The 23375-nt window shown below is 40.4% G+C and overlaps 3 protein-coding genes across 5 annotated transcripts; 2 read left to right on the top strand and 1 right to left on the bottom strand.

Moving 5' to 3' along the window:
* Positions 1-285: 285 nt before the first annotated feature.
* pdzd3b (PDZ domain containing 3b) lies at positions 286-8692 on the top strand. Of its 3 annotated transcripts, XM_035991030.1 has the most exons (12): positions 337-367; positions 4216-4313; positions 4546-4573; positions 5549-5613; positions 5693-5904; positions 5980-6184; positions 6303-6439; positions 6622-6826; positions 6918-7114; positions 7321-7515; positions 7658-7873; positions 7976-8692. In XM_035991030.1, the coding sequence occupies exons 4-12, from the start codon at positions 5592-5594 to the stop codon at positions 8009-8011; spliced, it is 1425 nt and encodes a 474-aa protein (XP_035846923.1). In that variant the 5' UTR covers positions 337-367; positions 4216-4313; positions 4546-4573; positions 5549-5591; the 3' UTR covers positions 8012-8692. The 3 variants fall into 3 exon arrangements, with proteins under 3 accessions (XP_031166939.1, XP_035846923.1, XP_035846924.1); XM_031311079.2 differs by lacking the exon at positions 4216-4313 and having other exon boundaries at positions 286-367; positions 7658-7828; XM_035991031.1 differs by lacking the exons at positions 4216-4313; positions 4546-4573 and having other exon boundaries at positions 341-367.
* Positions 8693-9181: 489 nt separating this feature from the next.
* Positions 9182-13331, top strand: atp5l (ATP synthase, H+ transporting, mitochondrial F0 complex, subunit g). The gene is made up of 3 exons (XM_031311077.2): positions 9182-9400; positions 9804-9964; positions 13127-13331. The coding sequence occupies exons 1-3, from the start codon at positions 9349-9351 to the stop codon at positions 13223-13225; spliced, it is 312 nt and encodes a 103-aa protein (XP_031166937.1). The 5' UTR covers positions 9182-9348; the 3' UTR covers positions 13226-13331.
* A 3285-nt stretch (positions 13332-16616) lies between these two features.
* On the bottom strand, positions 16617-22574 carry ftr82 (finTRIM family, member 82). The gene is made up of 7 exons (XM_031311020.2): positions 21756-22574; positions 20179-20274; positions 19757-19990; positions 18477-18636; positions 18322-18378; positions 18047-18106; positions 16617-17949 (listed from the first exon to the last, which is right to left on the bottom strand). Exons 1-7 carry the CDS (start codon positions 22344-22346, stop codon positions 17429-17431), a joined length of 1719 nt encoding a protein of 572 aa, XP_031166880.1. The 5' UTR covers positions 22347-22574; the 3' UTR covers positions 16617-17428.
* Positions 22575-23375: the final 801 nt, after the last annotated feature.

Raw genomic sequence — 23375 nt, forward strand, 5'->3', positions numbered from 1 at the left:
TTCACTCTTTGATGTTATTCTCATGGGAACATGGCACTGATATAGTACGCACATGCACAGATAGTTGTAACTTACTGTATACAAAATATCAAGATGAAAGTCATTAATTGAGACAGAAGGGACATCTTGTTATGTGTTTCGTACTGTCAGTCCATGATAAAATGCGAGCAGAGGCTACACATTTAAGCATGTGTGCTCAAACTTTTACACACAGATTACGTAAACATTAAGCTTGACGTGAGTGTTGTCCCTCAAAGGGAGGAGTCTGGTCAGAATAAATGTTTGCACCTAGGCTACTGTGCACTGTTACATTTTTCTGTGTGGGTGACTGCTGCAGGAACTAGACACAACATGAGCTCAAGTACAGGTAACACATTAAAATCTTTCGACATTTCCTAATCTTTGTTTTTCAGGCTAAAATGAGCTGTGTCATTCATGTGGTCGTTTTTGGGTGGAAGCTATATTTCATATTTTTTCAATTTTTCAATGTATTTCTTATACCTGTGCATAGGCTGTTTACCATAAGGCATTGATAGGCAATTGCATGGGGCCCCGTCCGCCAAAGGGCCTCGTGAATTTGTGTGTGTGTGTGTGTGTGTGTGTGTGTGTGTGTGTGTGTGTGTGTGTGTGTGTGTGTGTGTTCGTTTAAAAATAAAAAAGTAGGCTAGCCCTCTATAACTCAATAGTGTTACACCTGTCGCAGCGCAGCTCAATCAGGCGCGGAAACAGGTCTCCAAGAAATTTGGCTTGTCTTCTATTTTTTTTCCGCCTATGCCGTCACACAGACCCAGGCGGGGTGGCCCGGGCGGGGGGAGCAGGGAGCCCGGCTTAGCATACTGGGCAGAGCCGTCCCGACGCATAAGCTAAACGGCTAGAGCACTGTGGCTACCAGAGGGGCCCTAAGAGCGCTTGAAATGTCCCTAGAGCCGGTCGGCCCATACGCTCCCCACGCAAGTGTCCTCGTTTACTGTACAACTTTGACAAAACGAGAGAGAAAAAACAGAAATTGCGAATGGATTGTAGGAACAGCAATCAGGTAAACTTGTGCCCCCTCCTCTCCAAGTTTGATGCCAGCAAATAATTGTAACGTTGATGTGCCAGCTTGCAGTGCATCTCTATGTGTAAGTGGTGTTTGTGTGCGTGTGTGTGTGTGTGTGTGTGTGTGTGTGTGTGTGTGTGTGTGTGTGTGTGTGTGTCTCGCTTGCTTGCAGCCACTGAGGGCTGTGTTCTGTGACTTTATGCCTGACAAAAGTAAGAGTGAAATACAGAGCCTACTTCGTTGGATAAACCCCAACCGGCAACAGTGTTTATAAACTGTTCAACGAAAATCTATGATCTATAAAAATCCCCTCTCTGCTGTTTGAATGAAATAGCTGCAGGTTTATTATAAAAAAATATTTCCCTTGGTGACTGTATTGGAGTCTTTGTTTTTCAGTGGAGCTTGCAGTAAATTTAAGGTTCAACACACTCAGCTGTGGTTTGTACAATTGCAGTGTTACTAAAATATGAATATGGAGTAAACATCAAACACTGGTGAGTTTTCATTGGCTTTTGCCCTCAGTGGTGAAATAAGTTTCACATCTATACTGATAAATCAAAATTTAGATGGCTTAAATGGCTTTTAACCATTTTATATTTAACCTTCCTGCCTGCTCTCCATCATTCTTGGCTTCCCAACTGGCAGCGTTTGATTCCCCGTATATGTTACTTCATTTTGTGGCATCATTTGAAGTTCTTTTGTTAGTATTCTCATTTGGGTCTGTCCTTTAGCTGTTGTTTTGTTAACTGCATCTGCAACTGCCTCCAAATAGTTTTTTTTATTTGCTTAAAATGGAGAAGGGCCTCACATTGGTCTTTGCGTGGGGCCTCCAAATCACTAAAACCACCCCAGTGCCTGTGCTATCTTTCTATTCTATTGTGATGCATTTAGGATCAAATTTAGACAATGGTGTTAACAACCATTGTCTATATGTCTATGGGAATATAGATTTTAAATAGAAATTTGATTTCTATCTTAACTTTTCGAACAAATTCAATCTATCCATTTGGATTTGCTTCCAAGATTGAAAACAACAACATATATTTTCTAACTGTGATAATTCACAACTCAAAATTCTCATCTCATGAAGCTCCAGCAGCTTGTCTTTGTGTGTCTATACAGAGGACCACTATGTCCTAGGAAATTAAAAAGAAGGTTTATGGCAGAGGAAAGCAAACAGTGACCCATTAGCTGCACTGAAGTGCCTGTGGTATGCTATTTAGGAGAGGGGCTGCTAGCCACGTAGATGTGATGTGAGGGATGGAGTTCATCTGAGCAGAGAGTTACTAAGTGTGTATATTGTAACAGTTTGTTTTGTATTACACTGTGTCATAGAAACAAGGACTCAGTATCACTGACATGATAAACCAAGCAGATAAGCAGTGTAGAGGACAGTGACGGTTTAGTGTCAGCTGTAGACATTTCCTCTTTATGGCAACTGTGCATGAGCAAATTACCAACCAGGGCTTGTAGATAAACACGTGCCACAAGTTATCACTTCTCTAAGACAGGTAAAGGCCAACCAACATTATCATATAGATTGCAGTGAGTGTTATAATTATCACAAGTAAAGAACATGAGAGCAGAGTGATAAATGAGGGAGTGGAGGCATTATCCAGATCTGAGAGCAAAGTTGCTTCAACTATCCTCTCTCTATAGCTCATCCTAAGGAAAGCTCATTGTGGGACTGGCTCTAGTGGCTGTAATTCTGCACCAAGGCTGAATTTCGGGAAAGAGACTTCAGATACAGTATTAGGGGACCACTAAGGCCTATATAAAAGAGACTTCAGATACAGTATTAGGGGACCACTAAGGCCTATATAAAAGAGACTTCAGATACAGTATTAGGGGACCACTAAGGCCTATATAAAAGAGACTTCAGATACAGTATTAGGGGACCACTAAGGCCTATATAAAAGAGACTTCAGATACAGTATTAGGGGACCACTAAGGTCTATATAAAAGAGACTTCAGATACAGTATTAGGGGACCACTAAGGTCTATATAAAAGAGACTTCAGATACAGTATTATGGGACCACTAAGGCCTATATAAAAGAGACTTCAGATACAGTGTTAGGGGACCACTAAGGCCTATATAAAAGAGACTTCAGATACAGTATTAGGGGACCACTAAGGCCTATATAAAAGCATCCAAAAAGCAGCATTTCATAGGACATTTAAATGCCATTTTAGTATGAATATGTGCATCTTGCAGTGTATTACATTAACAGTTGTTAAATGAACAGAAGCAGTGACACAGTATATAACAGTATTGTCTGCATAGAAGTACATTTTACACCGCATTTACATAAATGGTAAACAGGACAGGGCGGATCCCTGCTGCAGCACACTAGATAAAAAGGAATGAAATGAAAATGAATGAATTGTTCAATTAATGAAACAGTCATACCCCTTTATGTATGTATCAGAGTGTTTTATAAACCCATGAGGTATCATGAACTGACAGTTACATTGTTCTTAAAGTGCTCATATTGTGCTTTTTGGCTTTTCCCCTTTCCTTTATTGTGTTATATATCTTTTTGTGCATGTTATAGGTTTACAAAGTGAAAAAGCCCAAAGTCCACCCCAAAGGAACTTACCATCTCCAACAGAAAACACTGTTCACAAACTGCTCCAAACAGCTCTATTGTAGTCCAGCCTTTACTTCAGAGACAAACGTGCGTCACTTTGTAACACACGTTATAATGCTCACCTAGCTGCTAGCATGGCACGTCCTCATACTCTGCAACTGACTAGCTAGCAGTACTTACTGCGCATGTGCGACTGCCAACAAAGATGGTGAGAGGCCTCACTCTGTAGCTAAAACAGAGAGCTCAACACACAGGGCGAAAAGAGGAGCTGCAGCAATGTGCAGTACAACAAATATAAACATAATATGAGCACTTTAAAGGCTTATATTTAAAATGTTCTCTCACAAAATATCAGTATCTCAGTTGTCCTGATGCAATAATCCACTTCTAAACAAATGATGATTTATGTAAAAATGCTGATTGACTGAAGTGCCAGGTCATGCCAAGTTTCAATTCTATATCTGTTACATATTCATTGGACAACTTTAAGGTTTCTTAATGTTCCTTGGTTTCTTCCCCGTTTTCGAGAGGGCAAAGACTAAAGATAATTACATAAAGTCAAACCCTGTTTTATTGTGCCTCAGCTGAAAGTCAGCACATATGTCATCCAAGGCTCAAACACAAATGTTAACATTAAGCTGATGCCTCACAGTAGACTGAACCACCGGATGTTCACCTAGCTGTAAGTTCAAATTCATATACCTGTTAATGATCATGTCTGGTTTGTGTTACTGCAAAATCTGATCTGTGTGTGTGGTATTGTGTGTGGTATCAATGGTGATTGAAATGAATATGGTAACTATATCACTTTTATGTAAATATGGTATATATTTACAGAAGTGTGTGAATATTGAATTCTGCTAGCTGAATGTTATGTTGCTAAAGCTATTAAATTCATATATCTGTTTTTCAAGGTTCGGTGGAAATCATAGGGTTGACAGAGTAAGTCTGCTTTTCATCTAATTGTTTGTACCAATGTTTATACATTTTGAAATACCCTCATTATTTCAACATCAGTTCAAACTGAACAATATACTACTGAAACAATAATGTCAACATGATCAGGCACGGCATAGAACAGAATTGGACATTTAGCCTAAAAAAAAACAGAATTACACATCCATGTCTCCCCAAAACTATCACACTAATGTTTGGTATATACAGCTTGACAGCAGTTTTAAAAGAGGGAATTGACTTGGTTTGACATGTTTTTGTTTTTTTTTTAGATTATTTTTGGGCATTTTAGGCCTTTAATTGACAGGACAGCTGAAGACATGAAAGGGGAGAGAGAGGGGGGAATGACGTGCAGCAAAGGGCCGCAGGTCGGAGCCGAACCCGGGCCGGCTGCGTCGAGGAGCAAATGTGGGTTTGACATGTTGAATTTTTTTTTAGAGATTATTTTTGGGCTTTTCCGCCTTTAATTGACAGGACAGCTAGGTGAGAAAGGGGAGAGAGAGGGGGAAGACATGCAGGAAACCGTCACAGGTCGGACTCGAACCCTAGACCTCTGCGTCGAGGCATAAACCTCTCAGTATATGTGCGCCTGCGGTACCCACTGAGCCAACCTCGCCACGACATGTTGACTTTTGGAACATCGTAATCTTTGAGACTTTGGGCCCAAGATAGGGCCTATTGTTCACAGATAAATGAGTTTGTTCTAACAACAGGTGTGGTCGTGCAACTAATCTGCACTACAGTAAAAGATAATGTAATTGTAATTGATTCAATTAATTGATTACTTTCATTAAAATTTAGAAAACTAAATCAAAGTTTCAAAGTTTAGAGAAGGAAAATATTGCAGATTAAATTTTTTTTTTTTCTTCTTCCAACAGGCTACCTACCAACTTACCACATTTAATAGTCAATAGTTTGTAACTTAACCCTAAAGTCCAATATCTCTCATCTCTCCGTTTGCAGAAAATTTACGTTTAATCCTAAAGAAGGAATAGACAACCCAGTGATGGTCATCACAGAAGACGCAGGTATCTTTGCATACACATTTCTACGGTAATTATCTTCTGAGAAGGTATGACAGCACTTTTCTGTCTCTTCCTGGCTCAGACTCTGCATCGACACCCAGCCCACGTCTGTGTGTCCTTAAACGAGAAGAAGGGGAATATTTTGGCTTCTATCTGCGGGTGGAGAGGGGGCGCCAGGGTCACATAATCAGAAATGTAGTGTCAGGAGGGGTGGGGGGGTGCAGTGGCCTTCAAGATGGAGACAGGCTTCTGAAAGTCAACAACTGCTATGTTGACGATGTTCCTCACAATGAGGTAAGATGAGCTTCCAAATTACATTATAACTGACAGGGCTGATGGGATTCTAACTTTCCCTTTTTTATGATTCAGGTGGCTAGGAAGATAAAGCTAAGTGGACACCAGCTGTGTTTATTAGTGTTGGATGGGGAGGAGTATGAGCAGGCTGTGTCCCGAGGTCAAGACCTCCGAGGTCTGGCCAGAGCACACACTGGGGAGGGCTGCAAAGCACCCAGACTCTGCCACATCTCCAAAGGTCCTGTCTCCGGCCTGGGCATCAACTTCACCCCTCTGGAAGGTAACACTACTTCTGGTTTATCACAACAAGTCCAAGGTTTGAGATTAGATGTACGAAGGGCGTTGAGTTGAAGTCTGTGCAGTGTTATTCAGTTGCTCCTCCTGTTTCTGCTCTGTAGGAGCGAAAGGGCGTTTCTCTGTGAGCCTGGTTACAGGAGGTGCAGCTGAAAAGGCCGGGGTGTGTAAGGGAGATCACCTGGTGTGGATGGATGGAGCAACAGTGTCCAATCTCACGCACTCCGCACTCAGCAGGATGGTACGAAGTCAGCCTGTTTTTATATTTAACATGAAAAAATTAAAGTCACAACTCCTTTACTGTACTTTGTCTTTGCTGTCATTTACTCCGAAACTGGTTATTAAAAGGTGTTTACAAACACAAGATTGAAGTTATTATGTCCAGTCCTCGCGCTAGCAGTAATAAATAATGTTTTGCTGTAGATGAAAAAATGTGGCGATCGCATCACTATCCTAGTGATCGACAGCGAGAGTGAGAAGGAATACATGCGACAGAGGATGCCCATCCTGCCCACCATGGCTGTTCCACATAACCTTCCCCATAGAGCCAGAAAACTCCACCTGGTGTCTGGGCCGTCGGGGTACGGCGTCCTCCTTCGGCTGGAGAAGACGCCATCAGGACGCACATGTGAGAGGACAAATAGAGTGCAAAAGTCAAACATAAGCACTCTAGACTTTAGTTCTTGACTTAAATATTTGTGTATTTTTTTTAATACTAGTTCATGTTCTGCGAGAGGTGGACTGCGGCAGTCCAGCAGAGAGGGCAGGTATGCGGGACGGAGAGCTGCTGTTGGAGGTCAATGGAGAGTTAGTGGAGTCCCTGAAGCATGAGGAGATTGTGGCCAGAGTGAGACTGAGTGGACAACAGGTCTCCCTCACCACCATCACTCTCCAAGGGCTGGAGTTTTACACCAAGGTGGGCATCACCGGATACATGTCTTTTCCAAAACACCATTTTTTATATATCGGATGGCGCTCACTGTAACTTGGTCCAAGATAAATAAAAATCTATATTTTATAGTTTTATCTTTTAATATTTGGAAGCCATCTCTGAACATAATTAACAACCAGCTAAAGATCAGTGTTTACATTTTTTTTCCTTCCTTTATTTCGTTTCTGCAGTTGGGTCTTTCACCTCTTCTCTTCTGTGAGGATGAGAGAGAAAATGAGAGCAGCATATCAGCCTCTGCAGCCGAGCAGTCACCACAAAAGGAAATAGATGGCTTGTACAAGCACTGTACTCTCCAAAAAGGCCCTTTGGGGTTTGGCTTTACCCTGGGCTATGTTCCACAGAGTCCTAGGACCTTCGTCAGCCAGGTGGGGATGAAATACTGCATTGCACTTAATTAACATAACCTTGTTACTGAGGCAAACAGAACAAGAATAGTGCAGGCCCGGATATTACTGAAGTTATTATTCTTTGCAAAATGTGGTATTAGATTCTACTTTTTTTCTTTAGGTGGCTTTTGGGGGCTCTGGGCAGAGTGCAGGATTATGTGTGGGGGATATGCTGATAGAAGTCAATGGACAAAATGTGGAGGAGAAGTACCTGGAGGACGTGATTTTGCTTTTGAAGGAAAAAGGACATTTCCTTTCCCTGGTAGTCATGGATAAGACTGGCTACAACAAGTTGAAGCAGATTGACACACCTAATAGAGATATCACCGACAGTGAGGTAAAAATCCAGAAAGATTATATCCACTACATAATGTGTTTGCACATTTATCATTTCATCAGTGACCACAATATTTACCATATTTTCTTGTTTGTATCTCAGCAGGAGGAGGACAATTATGAGATAACAATTTTGTGAGCAACGAAGATACTCACACAACTCTGAAGACATTCCCCCATCCCATATGTCTACTGAAGAGACTTCAAACTGAGTTGAACAAGAAAAACTTTTGCCTGTTGTTATTATTTTACTGTCCAATATTGCCTTAATCTAATACCAGGGTTTCACAAAGGAATCCAAAATATGAAACCGATAAAATAAGCTAAATGAATCTGTAACAGTGTCAGTTGTACAAACCACAATGTTGTAACATGTAATGATGTAATGTCTTTTGGTACCGTATAATACCTCTAGTGATGGACAGTAGAACATTCAGCCAACAATTGCAACATATGATATCAATGAGATAAAATACAGAATAAATAAAATTCAACACATCCTGAAGGACCATAATCTCTATAAACTAAAAGTATTATTATACTAATAATTAATGAAAACCAGTGGCTTTGTGGAATCAGAAATCTAAAAAGCTTAGAAAATGATAAGCAGTAATGTATTTAAAAGTACTTGTGATGAATAAAAAAAACCCTGTTATGGCTCTTTAATGTAATATAAAAGTGTTAATTTTATTGTTTTAGGTGGAACGGAGGGTTATGACTTTGTGTTGTATGTAGGCTATGATGTATAAAATCTATAAAATGTTTGTTGCTGCAGAGAGTGTATGTTTATTGACAGCAAATAAAGAAGCAAGGGAAAAAATCTGTATGTTGTGCATTTTTAAGTGTAAACTTACTTATTATATTTCTAGATATTTACTAACCATTTGCAATGTTGAACTTCCAAAAATGACACAAAGCCTACATAACACAAACACTAAAGAGCCACGTGAAAATAAATGAAAGCATGACACACTGTTCAATTTGTAGACAGATGTCAGAGTGGTGGTGTTCACAATATTTCAGCAGAATTCATGTAACCATACCTCAAGATTTTCATGTAACTGGTCTGAGTCTGATTGACTGTGATACTTGTTTGGCAGTGTTGAGATCCTGCCTAATTTGTGATCTAATGGGCAATAATACGGTTCACTGCACCCTCTGTTGGCCACATGGCACACATGTAGCTGTTTAACAGTGAGCTATCGTAATATTTTTTTAATTCTGTTACTGGACTGTAATGTTAAACATTGTAGATAAAGCGAGAATGAAATTTTATAGAAATTCTGGAAACGTTCAATTGAGTACTTTGCGCCATATAAACACGTCATAATGTTAAAGCATAATTATAGAAGAGCAGGCTATTTCTGTACAGGCAGTTGTGTGGTCAGCTGCTGTGATAGGTCCTTCTCCTGGAGGTGACATTCAGTCGGCTAGCAGGAAACGGGGGTGAAGTTAGCATCGACAAAGCACTTCAACATGGCACAGGCAGTGCAAAAACTGGTCGCTAAAGTACCTACCCTGCTCGGCGGTAAGTACATTTATTGTGTTATTAATCATAACATGTATCGAATAATGGGGCACTGAATTGCAGGTTGTGACATCTTTATTGACAAGACGTAACGTTGGCTAGGCCGCTTCTGTCAGTTGCACCGAGAACCAGCCATCAATTGATTGAAGTGGATGTTACATTAGCTAATGCTATTCGGCGCAGAAAACAGCGAATTGTGATTTCATGTTGCTTTCATTTGTCTTACTAAGGTGTTTTTAGCTAGCTAGCACTCGTGATTTGTATAGTTTACACTCAAGCTTACACCATATAGCTAAAGTGGCTAAAGCTACCAATCAACATGCAATGAGCCCTGCAGCTAACTTTAGCCGCAGCCTAAGAAAGTTGCACCAGACTCGTAATTTCACTATTTCTTTTCTCGTAGCCGCTGTCACCTACTCAAAACCTCGGCTAGCAACCTTCTGGTACTATGCCCGTGTTGAACTTGTCCCCCCTTCCCCTGCCGAGATCCCCAAGGCCATCGAGGGGGCCACAAACCTCATCAAGGGTGTCCAGTCAGGACGTCTCGGTCAAACCACAGTGAAGGTGCGTGTGTTATTGCCAGACAGACAGACTATATATATATATATATATATATATATATATATATATATATATATATATATATATATATATATATATATAAAGAGAACTCTCCAATGGTTGGTTAAACATGTATCAAGTATTTTGTTAAACTATTGTGATATACCATACTTGGTTTAAGTTTAATTTTATTTCTGTCATGCCAAACATTTGGCCCGTCCCACATGGGATTACAAGGTACCACAAACTTATTTAGCAAATGTAAGATGACGTCCTCAAATGTCTTGTTTTGTCCAAAACTCAAAGATATTCAGTTTACTTCACAGAGGATAGAAGAAACTAGAAGATATTCACATTTAACAAGCTGGAATCAGAGAAATCTTTTTTTTTTTTTAATAAAAAAATGACTCAAACGATTAATCGATTATCAAAATAGTTGGCGATTAATTTAATAGTTGACAACTAATCGATTCATCGTTTCACCTCTAATATATATGTATATGTATGTATGTGTGCAATTTTGGCTTAGCCCATATATCGTCGGCCTACTGCTCTTTGTCTTTAGCAAACACAGATTCTTTAAACAAACCAATATTCAGTTTTCAATATTAAGGAACAACTCACCAAACCCATAGTTACAAAACAATTTGCATATATCCTTAGACCAAGAACCAAGAATGTGTTTATCCTAGAGAATATTTTCCTCGTCAACCTATTTACATCCAAACATCTACCAGAGCTGCATATTTTACATAAGAAAAGGCTAACTATAATTCTACATAAATATGAAGAACACAGACACGGTTTTACAGGCAAAACGCAGGAAGGAAAGCTGGCAAAAAAATAGCCGACGATGTAGATGCGTAAATCACAACGCTTCTCAATATCACTTCCCCATCAGTCAGACACAGGATCTGACCATAATTACACTTGTGCTTTCCATAAACTGTCAGTGCTTTAGCCTATTATTTCAGTTGCAACCCTGGCAGTGGTAAGCGATCGTGAGAGCAAATAAAAAATATAAAAACATAATTCAAACCGTTGTGCGCATTGGCAACACACAGCTCAACAAGCCGATAAATAGCCTATATGTAATTCCCTAAAATCTATATCTTTCATAAAGATACCCATCAAGGAATGTTAACAGGGTTGTCGGTCTCTAAATGTTTTAACTTTTCTGAGCGCCTCTCTCTCGCTCTCTCTCTCGCTCTCTCTCGCTCTCTCTCGCTCTCTCTCTCTCTCTCTCTCTCTCTCTCTCTCTCTCTCTCTCGCTCTCTCTCTCTCTACCGAGCTCCACCTGATCTTCTAAGAACGGTGATGCCGTTATCGACAGAGTATTGATTGGTCAGTAGGCGGTGCTTTTACACCGGTTGATCTCTAATCTCCAACGTAACCTGCTCCCGACCAGGTTAGGTGTTCAGCATAAGTTACCACGGCGATTTAAACCGGTAACAACTGATCCACCGTCGTGGTACACAAAACCCTGGGTTGAACCTGAAGTTACCTCGTTAACGCCAAATCTTGCTTTGTAGTATAGGCCTCAGGTCTCACAGAACTTGTTATCTAGAGTAATTGACAGCACACACTATGTTGTGGTAGCTGTAAGATACATGAAAACAAACGAGAAGTGGACAGTTTCTGATATCCTAATAAAATAGGAAAAATCTTGAAGACTAAGTTGCCATAAAGGTTTGACTGTTAGTGACCAAAATCATTGTAGATATCCTTCATCTTAAAGGTTAGATTTGATGGCAAAACCATGCAAATTAATTTAGTTTGAAATGCCGTTGTATCCAGTGATCCCACCACTAAAAAATGTGAATTGTATTTTTAAAATATATAAAAAAAAAAAAAAGTCTAGTCACATGCCTCACTGATATATTTTTGTAAGCTTTATTACAATTAAAACATTTAGTGAGGTTTATGGATACGAGTGTAGTCTCAGCAGTACAGCTCACAAAATCTGGGCAAATCAACTGCAGTTATTTACATAAGGGGTTAGCATATACTTACATAAAGCTTCAAAAAAAGCTTTTTTTCTGCAACAGTTTGTGCCTTTCCTGCATCAATTTATGGTGCAAATGCCTTTATTTATGTAAAGCAAATTACAATAGGTTTTTGGGGTGGGTTGCACTGGCCAGTTTTGATTATTGGTTGTTCATGTGTATCATAGAGTAGTACTCGAGGGGAGGTTATGTAATCAGAATCGCATCATTGATCGCTGTCAGTGATGAAGGGAATTTGAAAATGTATTGTCATTTACAGGTCTCTGCAACAGCACACAGTAACCCATTATTGACACAAATAAATGTCAAAATGAACATATGAAACCTCTAATAGGACAGGTCATAAACTTAAGGGACTGGGTAGAATGTTTTTAAATCTCAGAACATGGCAAAGTAATTGTTGAATAATCATTGCATACTAAAAGTGAGTTGCATTCATCAGTATTATTCTCATTTCATTGTCTGCTGTACAAAATAAAAACTTGGATCAAATCAATTCACAAGGAAAAGACTTACAGTAACATCGTGCTTGATATAGGGCTGGGCAATATATCTATTATATCGATATCGTGATACAAGATTAGATATCGTCTTAGATTTTTGATATCAGTGTATCGTAATATGGTATAAGTGTTGTCTTTTCCTGGTTTTAAAGGCTACATCACAGTAAAGTGATGTCATTTTCTGAATTTACCAGACTATTCTAGCTGTGTTTATTATTTGTCTTTACCCACTTAGTCATAATATCCACATTACTGATGAGTATTTGTCAAAAATCTCATTGTGAAAATATTTTGTGAAAGCACCAATAGTCAACCCTACAGTATTGATATCGAGGTGTTTTGTCCAAAATATCGTGATATTTGATTTTCTCCATATAGATAGATATATTTTTTTATTAATCCCAAAAAATGGGTAATAAAATTGTTGCAGCAGCAGCAAAATTTAAGACACATAGCACACGTACAGAGTAAACGTACAGAGTAAACATTAAATAATAGGAAAAAATATACATGAAACATGAAATAATAATAGAATAATAATAGAAAATTTCAATAATACACTAGCAATATTTAAAAATATATACAATTGGAATATCGCCCAGCTCTAGCTTGATACATTTCCCAGAAGAAAATCTAAAAAGTGTTTTTCCTTACAGGATGCTTTAAGGAATGGACTGGTGGCCACTGAAGTGTTGATGTGGTTCTACATTGGAGAGTGCATCGGCAAAGGAGGCATCGTTGGCTATGCTGTCTGAAATTTGGACTGTCATACTTTTTCTTTTCTTCGTTTGAGCGTTGTACGTTCAACTTCCTATAAGAATCCTGGGAACCAATAAAGATGTCTATTGTTAAAAAAAAAAAAGAAAAAAAAAGACCTGTTTTCTGACTCCTTGATTTTTGTATAACATGCATGTATTCTACAAATGTAAGCATACAGCTGAAGGAAATAGGAGTGATAAAAGTCTGAAGTCCTTTTTCCATGTAGAACAATTCTATCCAGCATATTTAATGTGTTTTGGTGTAGTTTATACACACTGGTCCTTCTTCACAGAGGACACTTTGACAGCCACAGGAAGAAAAGCTTAGGGGTAAATAATGAAATTAGTTTATGATGTCCCTCCTTTAGTGTTAAGAGCTTGGTATTGTGGGTGCTGGCTCGCTGTTTTCAGTTATTCTGGCTAATCAGACCACCGCTCAGGTTGAATGTGGGCCGGAGTGTTGATGTTGAGTTATTAGGTCAAAAATAATCTACCAGTAAGAATAATAAAGGTGTCATTGGTCCTTCCCTATCACGTGCAACAACATTGACCGGAGGCCTCTCCTGTGGAACCAGCTCCCAGTCTGGGCCCGGGAGGCAGACACCGTCACCACATTTAAGAGTAAACTTAAAACTCTCTTCGATAAAGCTTATAGTTAGGGAGTGAGGCGTTGCAGCGTCCGCCTAGCCCGGCCCACTTGCTTCTTGTCATAGTCGTCAGATTCGTTTACCATATAATCAGTAGTAGAGTAGAGGGAGGCAGGCCAGTACAGCCCGATCCGGTTGGGGAGAGTTCTAGCCCGACCAGGTTCCTCTCCTTAACCTGTCTCTCTTAGTTATGCTGTTATAGTTTTAGACTGCCGGGGAAGTTCCTTCCTTTGACACACTGAGCTTCTCCCTTGTCTCTCTTTCCATTTGTGTGCATCCATGTCCCAGAAATGCTTGTTACTAACCTTGCTATGGGGAGCTTATTCCCCAGAGTCCTTATGTTTCTTTCCGCCCAGCATGTTTCCTTGGATTAAGGTGGCACCAAAATCATGGTTGCAGCTGTTGCCGTGGTCCTGCTGCACTCCCTGCTATACCCTGTTACACCCTGCTACGCTCTGCGGTACCCTGCAGTGCCCTGCTACGCCCTGCTATGCTCTGCTGTGCCTTGCTACGTCCTGTAACGCCCTGCTATGCCATGAACTACTACAACTACTATTTCTAGTCACTGTTCCATTATCTTTATTGTGACTATTATCTCCACTATTCATCACACCCCCAACCGGCACCGCCAGACACCGCCTACCAAGAACCTGGGTCTGTCCCAGGTTTCTCTCTAAAGGGAGTTTTTCCTCACCACTGTTGCACTAAATGCTTGCTCTTGGGGGAATTACTAGAATTGTTGAGTCCTTGTATATTATAGTATAGAGTGTGGTCTAGACCTACTCTATCTGTAAAGTGTCTTGAGATAACTCTTGTTATGATTTGATACTATAAATAAAATTCTTTACACGCCCACACAGTCCTGGGAAGAGGTTTAATCAGATAACTGAAAACACCTGTGTCTGTCTTCTGAGAAACAGGCTCATAGCTTAATGGTATCATTATTAGGAACCTCCAATGTGTTTTACTTTATGGAACAGTATGCATATAAAAAATATAGAAACAATTGTTCCTGCTTTGAAAACCATAGATTGATAGATGAATAAACCACGTACTGTCCTGGCCCTCATATCCCATATCTTCCTTAATGACTTCATTTCGATTTGTACTTGTCTTGAACATGCAGTGACAAACAATTTAGATTTTGTACACCCAAAGATAAATATATACATAAGGAGCTGGTTTTAGACACACATTGATGTGAGCTGCTGTTTGGACAATTATAACAGTACATTGTATGTATTGTAATACAGTATATTGCTGTCTTATTGTAGATTAGTGCAGAAATATCTGAAGCATTTTGTTAAAATGGATCTAAAGTAAATGTCATATTTTCTGACATTAAGCACCTTTGAAGATAAAAAACAGAACGGCGTTGCAGCGTAACTTTTTTGGATTGACATCCAACATGTAACGTGATAAGTGAAATTCATTCACAGAATGTGTGTGGTCAACCAGGGTCTTACTTACAGCAGGCTGCTGATGTGCAGGTAAAGGTGAACGAGAGGGAAGGTTAAGCAGCCCTAATACACACTCAATATACCATGCAATATGTCTGGAGCTAGGCCTGACACCAGAAACCCTGACACACAGCCTTATATCTTTATTTATTTATTTTATTAGATAGTGATAGACAGGAATGGGGGAAGACACGCAGCAAAGCTTACATGGGGCGCACACTGAGCTAGAGGTCGCCCCACATGTTTGTATCTCTTAACAAGTAAACACAACTGAGCAACAAGAGTCGACAGCTTCACCTTATATTTAGTTCTAAAATGCACCATTTTTCTTTTGGAGTTTTGAACTGGAGCTGCAGGACAAAGTCCAGAATAGTGTGTTTGTTCTGTACAGCTGTGACTGTTAAGAGTAGGCTAACAATTATTACTTAGTTAGTCTCAGTTGTTTATTAGGTGTCCCTAACTAAAACTGTTCAATACATCAGTTCTGCATTAAATCCTCCCTTCATGAAGATTATAATGTACAGATTTTGTTGAAACTGTAGTGGTGTTGATTCAACTCTGTGATCATTTTGGATGACGTAGTTTGTGGTGCTGTTGAACTGTATTACGTTATACAGAGTATACTCTGTTGACTAGTTTAAACATGTGGTTGCTGTTCAATTCTGATCTGAGACGTGCCAAAGCGACTGAGAAAAACTGTAATGATGATTATACCCATAGTCACTGGTGATTTTTCTTTCAGTTCAGTTCCTGTAATCAACCAACAGAGGGGGCTGTTAGCATCGTCAGTGCTTAAGAAGGGTTGGTGCTGTCATCTGTTTCAGAGCAGGTGTTTAGGTTATTCACAGATACTTGTGAATGTGTGTATACATTGAAAGGTTCACATTCCAGCTAAATCTTTCAAAGTTCAAATGATATCCCTGATACAGGTACTTTTGAAATGTTTTAAAACTTGCCTTTGTGAAAGCACAAACGATAAAAGGAATCAAACAATTAGCTCTATCTTCTCATTTAAATTCATATCATGCAGACAGGGGCGTCGGACTGGGGGAAAAAAGGGGACTGAGTACCCAGGGCCCTCATGTGAGAAAGATGCTAGAATGAATAGCTGGGAGGGGCCCATAGAAAATGCCTCCAGAATGGGTCCAGAATTTTGTGCTACGCCCCTGCATGCAGAGCTATTATTTCTAATCTAATAAACCTTTAATTTGGCAATATAGATATAACAACTTCTGGTCCTAATGTAGAAATAGATAAATAATCTCAAAAACACAAAAATCAATTCATTCACATAGCTCTTTATTTAGAACTGTCAATAAAATAATTTTGTTACAAAACAAGTATTTTCTTGATATCAATTATATTCTGTTTTTTATATAAGCAAACCTACATACAAATTAAATAATAGGGGTTAGTTCAAGTGAAAAAAAAACTCAGCAACTGATGACAACTATCAAATAATATCAAAACATGACAAAATGAAGTGACAATAAAATATTCCTTTGAATGTGTTGAAACCATAATAATACCTGTTAATGCACCAATGTGAATGTTACTGTATTAGTCATAAAGATCATAAGGGAGCAATATATTTTAAATGACCTATGCAATACTATTGGCTAACAATGTAATGACCTCATATAATGATCTTAGGTTATCCCAGGGTATATTTTTTTAATTTTTATTTTATGAAGTTAATGCATCTGTGGGAACACAGGTGTAGCTCACATTTTTCACATAGTGACATGTCATAATATTATCCAGAAGTTATGATCCAGAAGTGATAACACTTTATATTGTACTTGTGTGGTTATGTAGTAATTATGTATTTCAGTAATGTTTTATAAAACTACAGTGAAAATGTATTTTGACAAAACAACGTAATATGTGATGTGTAGTGTTAAAAAAATATAGTCTATACACATTGGGGGGTGGGGGGCATTTAAAAACAAACAAAAAAACTTAATTAATGTGGTTTGGTACAGTTTAGAGATTTAGCAAAAATATATATTCCAAAACCATTGCTGTGTATTATGAGTAACATGTGGAAAATATTTCCAGATTTTCAAACTTGAGAGCTTAAATACCGGTGTTCACTTGATATTGCAGATCCTGACTGAGGTTCCAACTCCAAAGCCTGGATAGATAGGCTCAACAAATGTAGTCTGAAACCTGTGCAGGAGGGTCATGGTATTGCCTATGCTGTAAAATGCCAGCACACCAGCACTGTGGTCCAGGTACACGCCTATTCTGGGGGAGTGGGGGCCGCTGACAGCTTTGTCCACCCGGTTGTGCCAGGCAGAGTAACCCGTGTCAGAGCAGAGCAGACTCCAGGATTTGTCGTTGTAGCCCAGCAGACACAGTGAGCCTTTGCCCTTCCGGCTTATGCTCTTGTAGGCCACTCCAATGGAGAACTCCCCACTCCACTCGATCTCCCAGTAGAAGCGGCCTCCGGACAGGGCCTCCCGGCACAGCACCTGGGCGAAGCTGTCAAACCTCTCTGGGTTGTCTCCGTAGGGCTGCAGGTCCCTGGTGCGGATGACTTTTCTGTTGTTGTCTGAGACGTACAGCTCCTTGTAGGCTGTGCTAGAGTCCAGTTTCAGCTGGCAGAAGTCTGGAAGAGAAACATCATACAGTATACATTTAGTTACAGAATTGTGTTCAACTAAAGTGAGTTAAATTGTCATATTTCAGGTACACCAGATACTTACATTTTACAAACTCGGCTCTGGTCTTCGGCTCTGGAGGAGTGTTGTCCACCATTTCTTTGCCTGCACATAAAGAAGCAGTGTGTAAGGTCAATATGACCTGCATACACCCACACTCACATGCCTTTAGTTCTTTTGTGTGTTATGTGTAACTAAAGACTCTATGATTCATTCATTTTGTGTTTTGCCTCCAGCAATTAATGGCGACTACATTATCAACCTCAATAATAATGACCCTCCTTCAGTCTTATATCACTAAAGGACATGACAGCACTCACCTCTGCTCCTTCTGTCCAATGTTCGACTCTCCGTAGTGTACACTGGGACCTCATTCACTATAAGACAGAACACATTCATATTTAGTAAATTGCGTGTCTGTTTTTTGGCGTGTTATGCCTGTTGTGTAGAAGTCTTGTGTTTCGGCTGCTCACACCTGACTTGGAGATCTTAAGCAGCTCCTCTTTGCCAAACTCCTCCAGGCGTTCCTTGATCTCGCTCACAGCTTTCCTAACAGCCCCGAAGGAGAAGTCAGGGTTCAACACCACTTTCGGTATGAAGCCGTCATCAGTGGGGGTGCAGAGGTAGTTGAAGTTCTGATGGCAAAAGAAAAGTGTCGTGATGAGGACGAATATACTGTACATCAACATGAAACCATCTGAGTAACAGATAGAGGTGACCAAGGTTACGTTCACACCGCAAGTCTTAATGCTTAATTTGGATTTTTTGCTCCGATCCGATTTTTTGTTTGGCTGTTCACATTACCTTTCAAAATGTGGCCTATATCAGATTCCAGTGTGAACTGTTTAGGGTTTCGAACTGACCCGTATGCGCAACGACATCAGACGCAGCACGCTGTTGTACTAAAGTTGAGGTTGTGGAGAGAGTAAGCATTTTCAATTTTATTTCAAAGGTCTAGCACCTCAGTCTCCCTCCATTGACTTGCCCCATCACTGTTCTCCATTTTGTAGGCCTAGTCAAGTTTTTAATGTTACTGTCTGTGTCTAGGGCTAACTCCCGCCGGCGCATAATTGTGACAAATGTCGATGTAGATCGACGTAAAAGTCGCATCAAATCTGCCTTGGTTGTTCACACTGCGGTCGCATTGAAAAAAATCAGACCTGGGTCTGATTCAGGACCACATATATGGAAGTGGTCTAAATCTGATTTGAACAAATCAGATCTGGGCAAGATTTGAGTGTTCACACTACTTCTGAAGAAGTCTGACCTGGTCACAAAAAAAGATTTGGGCCACTTTTGCCTGCAGTCTGAACGTAGCCCAAATGTACTTTTACACATGGAGCACTATTGCTATTACTATTGCTATACTATGCTATTATATATATATATATATATATATATATATATATGATATTATATAATAGTATGTTACAAGTTAAAGTCCTGCATTTAAAACCTTACAAGTTACTTCAAGTAAAAGTTTAATAATATATCTTATCTTTTGATAATATTTTGTATTCATAATTTGAATCTTTAAAGTAACAAGTAACTCAATTTGTCAAATAAATGTAGTGAAGTAAAAAGTACAATATTTCCCTCTGAAATGTAGTGGAGTAGAAGTGTAAGGTAACATGAAATGGAAATACTCAAGTTAAGTACAGTTCTTGAGTAATTGCCCATATAGTAATTACTTCACGCTTTAGGCCCAAATCAGAACTCCATGTATTTCCTATTAAACAGTTGCTCGTATGTTACCTGCAGGAAGTGGATGTGGTCCTCAGTGCTGTACAGCTGCTTGAGGCCGGTCTCCTTTTTCTTCAGTTCATCGATCTCTTGTTCCAGTCGCTCGATCAAAGCCTCGGACTGGTTGAAAGCAGCCTTCTCGTTGATACCAATCAGCTTGGTCACCTCTGACCTCATCCTCTCAATGGAGCGGATCATGTCCTCAAACATCTTCTGGCTGTCCACCATGGCTCTCTGGGCCGAGTTCTGGACAGAGCACCCAAGGTGTCAGTGTTTTACACAAGGCACTGCTGTAGTGAACGTCTTACAGCAACGTCTCTCTTTTGCATGGAAATTAAAAGGACTTGAAGAAAGAGAAAATTACTCACTGCAGTGTCATGGAGGGAGTATGGAAATACATGAAATTAAAGATATTATCAACATTTAAATCTTACCTTCAATGAATCCACAGCAGTCTTCAGTTCATCCAACTCCTTCACCCTCTCCTGGCATTTTTGTCTAATCTCAGCCTGGGAGACCCCCAGGAGTTTCTGCAGGATAAAGGCAGATTACACACCCATCTATTTCACTGTTTTGTTAAGCGTGCACTCCCATGCTGACTGACTGCACTGACTTCTTTTAAATTATAATGCAGTGTTAAGAAAGTTGATCATAAAAGCTGCATTAAATCAGATTTGAATATCATGCTGTTTTATTGTATGAGATATAACGCCTTATATACGTTGGCTCAGTAAAAGCATTCTTTCTCATCAAGGAATATGTGGGGAGGCCCTTTGGCATGTCTAATAAACCCCGCTCAAAGAATCTTCTTAATACGGCCAGCTTTTATCTCAGAGGGAGAGGGGGGAAAAAATCTGTAATGGAATTCTGGCCATGTTTGGAATGTGAATCTACCGCTGCCTGACTTTTAAAGAGATGTTTCAAGGTGCACGCAGCACTGACATGCAGAATAGAGGGCTTCTAATTCAGCTTTTACTCAAGCCCACCAACCCATTCTTCAAGATAAGCTTGAGGAATGTGGGGAATCTAGGGGGGGGGGGGGGGGGAACATGAGAGGGGGAGGGGAGAGAGCGGGAGATGGTGTGAGATGTGTGAAACCCAGGTTGTAAATCTTTGGATGAGAGAAACCAGACTCCCCATGTTGTAAAGAAAACAATAGGATGACTAATTACTTCATCATGCCCTAAAAATCCTTTAACCCATATTCCTGGCTGTCAAAAAAAACACTCCTCCTAAATGAATCACGCATAACAAGCTAGACTGCTGTGAAAGATGCCGATTTATACCACGGTATCTGTTGACGCTCTTATCTACGCTACATGCTTTTACAGGCAATGTGATTGGTTATTCATTTGAATGTGCATCGTGGTTACAACATTGTGATTGGCTGTGATCATGAGGTGTTGAAGGCCTTGACTCCCTGACATTCCAGTATCATTACAGACCCACTCCCACATGTGGGAACCAATGCAGCAGAAGGAAGTCAGACAGTTTCTGTGTTATCTCTCCCACAGCTGGAACACCACATTCTCTGAAAAAACAGCTTTTTCAGAGGCGATAACTGTAAGACACTCCCCCGGCTTCCATACAGCTAATCAGAGAGCTGGATTTATTTTGGCGGTGAGTGGCTGCCAGTTTAGCTGATAGCTTTGGTGAAATGGGTCAAAGTACATGCACCAGGAGACGGAGTAGGGAAAAACACCCTGTTGGCTTTAACTCAAAATACAGTGTTGATATAAATCTAATGTATCAAGAATGTGCCTCTTTTTAAAAGTGTATCTGTGTCTGTAAACCATACTACAGTTGAATTAGGAGTTTCAGCTTGTGGTTTCTCTCATACATACTGAATTCGCTTGCTTATCTTTCTGACAGGAAATCACACTTTCCATTCACAATCACACTTTCCATTTTCTGAGAAGAAGTTTTTTTTCTTCCAACAGCACTTTTCCTGTGCCTTTGACTATTGAATCTAATAAAATAAGTCATCAAAAGAGACAGGAGGATTTCTTACCTGTTTCTCACCCCTCTCTGCCTCAGCAGAAACAATGTCATGGCCCTTGTGTTCACTGACTGTGCAGATAGCGCAGATACACATCTGGTCTGTTCGACAGAAGAGCTCCAGGGGCTTTTGGTGCTGCGGGCAGATCTTCCTGTCCAGGTTTCCCAGCTCGTCCACCAGCTTGTGCCTTTTGAATGTAGCTGATTCGTAGTGTGGCTTCAGGTGCTTCTCGCAGTAGGACGCCAGGCAGTTAAGACAGGACTTCACAGCCTTTAATTTCTTCCCAGAGCAGAAGTCACAGGGGACGTCACTTGGTCCGGCGTAGAAGTTCCCCTGGGGAAAGTTGATGTTGAGGTTCAGACCGCTCTTCTTGATCTTCTCAGCCACCATGCTCAGAGTGGCGTTGGGCCGCAGCACCGGCCTCTGGGTGAATGTGATCTTACACTGGGGACAAATGTAAATCCCTGTGTAGTCAGCCTCATTCCAGTAACCACTGATGCAGTCCATACAGAAACTGTGGCCACAGGGGATAGCAACAGGGTCCCTCAGCAGGTTCACACACAGGGAGCAGCTGAAATAATCTGGAGAAGTGTGATCAGCCATTGTGATGGGCCTCAAAACACAGTCAGATCTGCGAAAACAGACAGAGAGTGCCAGGAGCAGATAGAAATTCCGTCGAGTGTGCCTGGGAGCCCGCCCTCAAGAGCTAGGTACAGCCTGCCAGAAACAGGACTTACTTGTATTTCTGAATTCCAGAGGTTATTGATTGAAAGCAGACAAGGCCCTCCCCCTGTGCTGTGAGTATATCGAGCCCTGCCCAGTTCAGATAAGCAGGTTGAGCAAAGAGGGAGAGGGAGAGAGGGCGGGCAGACAGGAGAGAGAGAGAGAGAGAGAGAGAACAGAGTGTGTGAGAGAGAGAGAGAGAGAGAGAGAGAGAGAGAGAGAGAGAGAGAGAGAGAGAGAGAGAGAGAGAGAGAGAGAGAACAGAGTGAAAGAAAGAGAATGAATGAAATGTAAAAAGCACACAGCGACAACTAATGTGCCAGAAAAAGCATCCGTTCTATTTACCTCACAGTTTCCTTTATTCTCAATTTTTCTCATGTGGCTCATCTGCGGGTGAATTGTGTGCACACTTCTCTGCAGCTGTATTTCCACCTATTGTTGTCAGACAGAATCGCCATTGTCTCAAACCGGTTATAGTCCGACAAACACAAATGCAGCCTAAAGTACTGTAGGAATTTCAGGGACCACCCAATGAACAAACAGAGACACTCTGAACTCATGCAGAGTTTCGAAGTAATTTCAAACACCAGGGATGTTGTTGCTCCTTCCAACACCCAAAACGTGTTAAATGTTTAACTTGCTGTAGGGAGTTTGTCCTATAGCAGCACGTGTTCAGAGCTGTAGTATTCACACTGTCCAGTCGGACCAGTCTGTGTACTTTTACAAGTCATTTTGTAACTGTACATGTGTAAATGTTTGCGCAAGAAAATATTGAGACACCAAATGGAAACACACACATGCACGAGTGCGCGTGCACAGTCCTGTCAGGTCCAGGTGTGTTGTTGCAATGGATGTTTTACATATTTATGTGCATGCTTCATCACAGGTTATGTTGCATTTTTTAATTCC

The sequence above is a fragment of the Sander lucioperca genome, chromosome 13 (assembly GCF_008315115.2).
Source record: "Sander lucioperca isolate FBNREF2018 chromosome 13, SLUC_FBN_1.2, whole genome shotgun sequence".
Lineage (NCBI taxonomy): Eukaryota > Metazoa > Chordata > Actinopteri > Perciformes > Percidae > Sander > Sander lucioperca.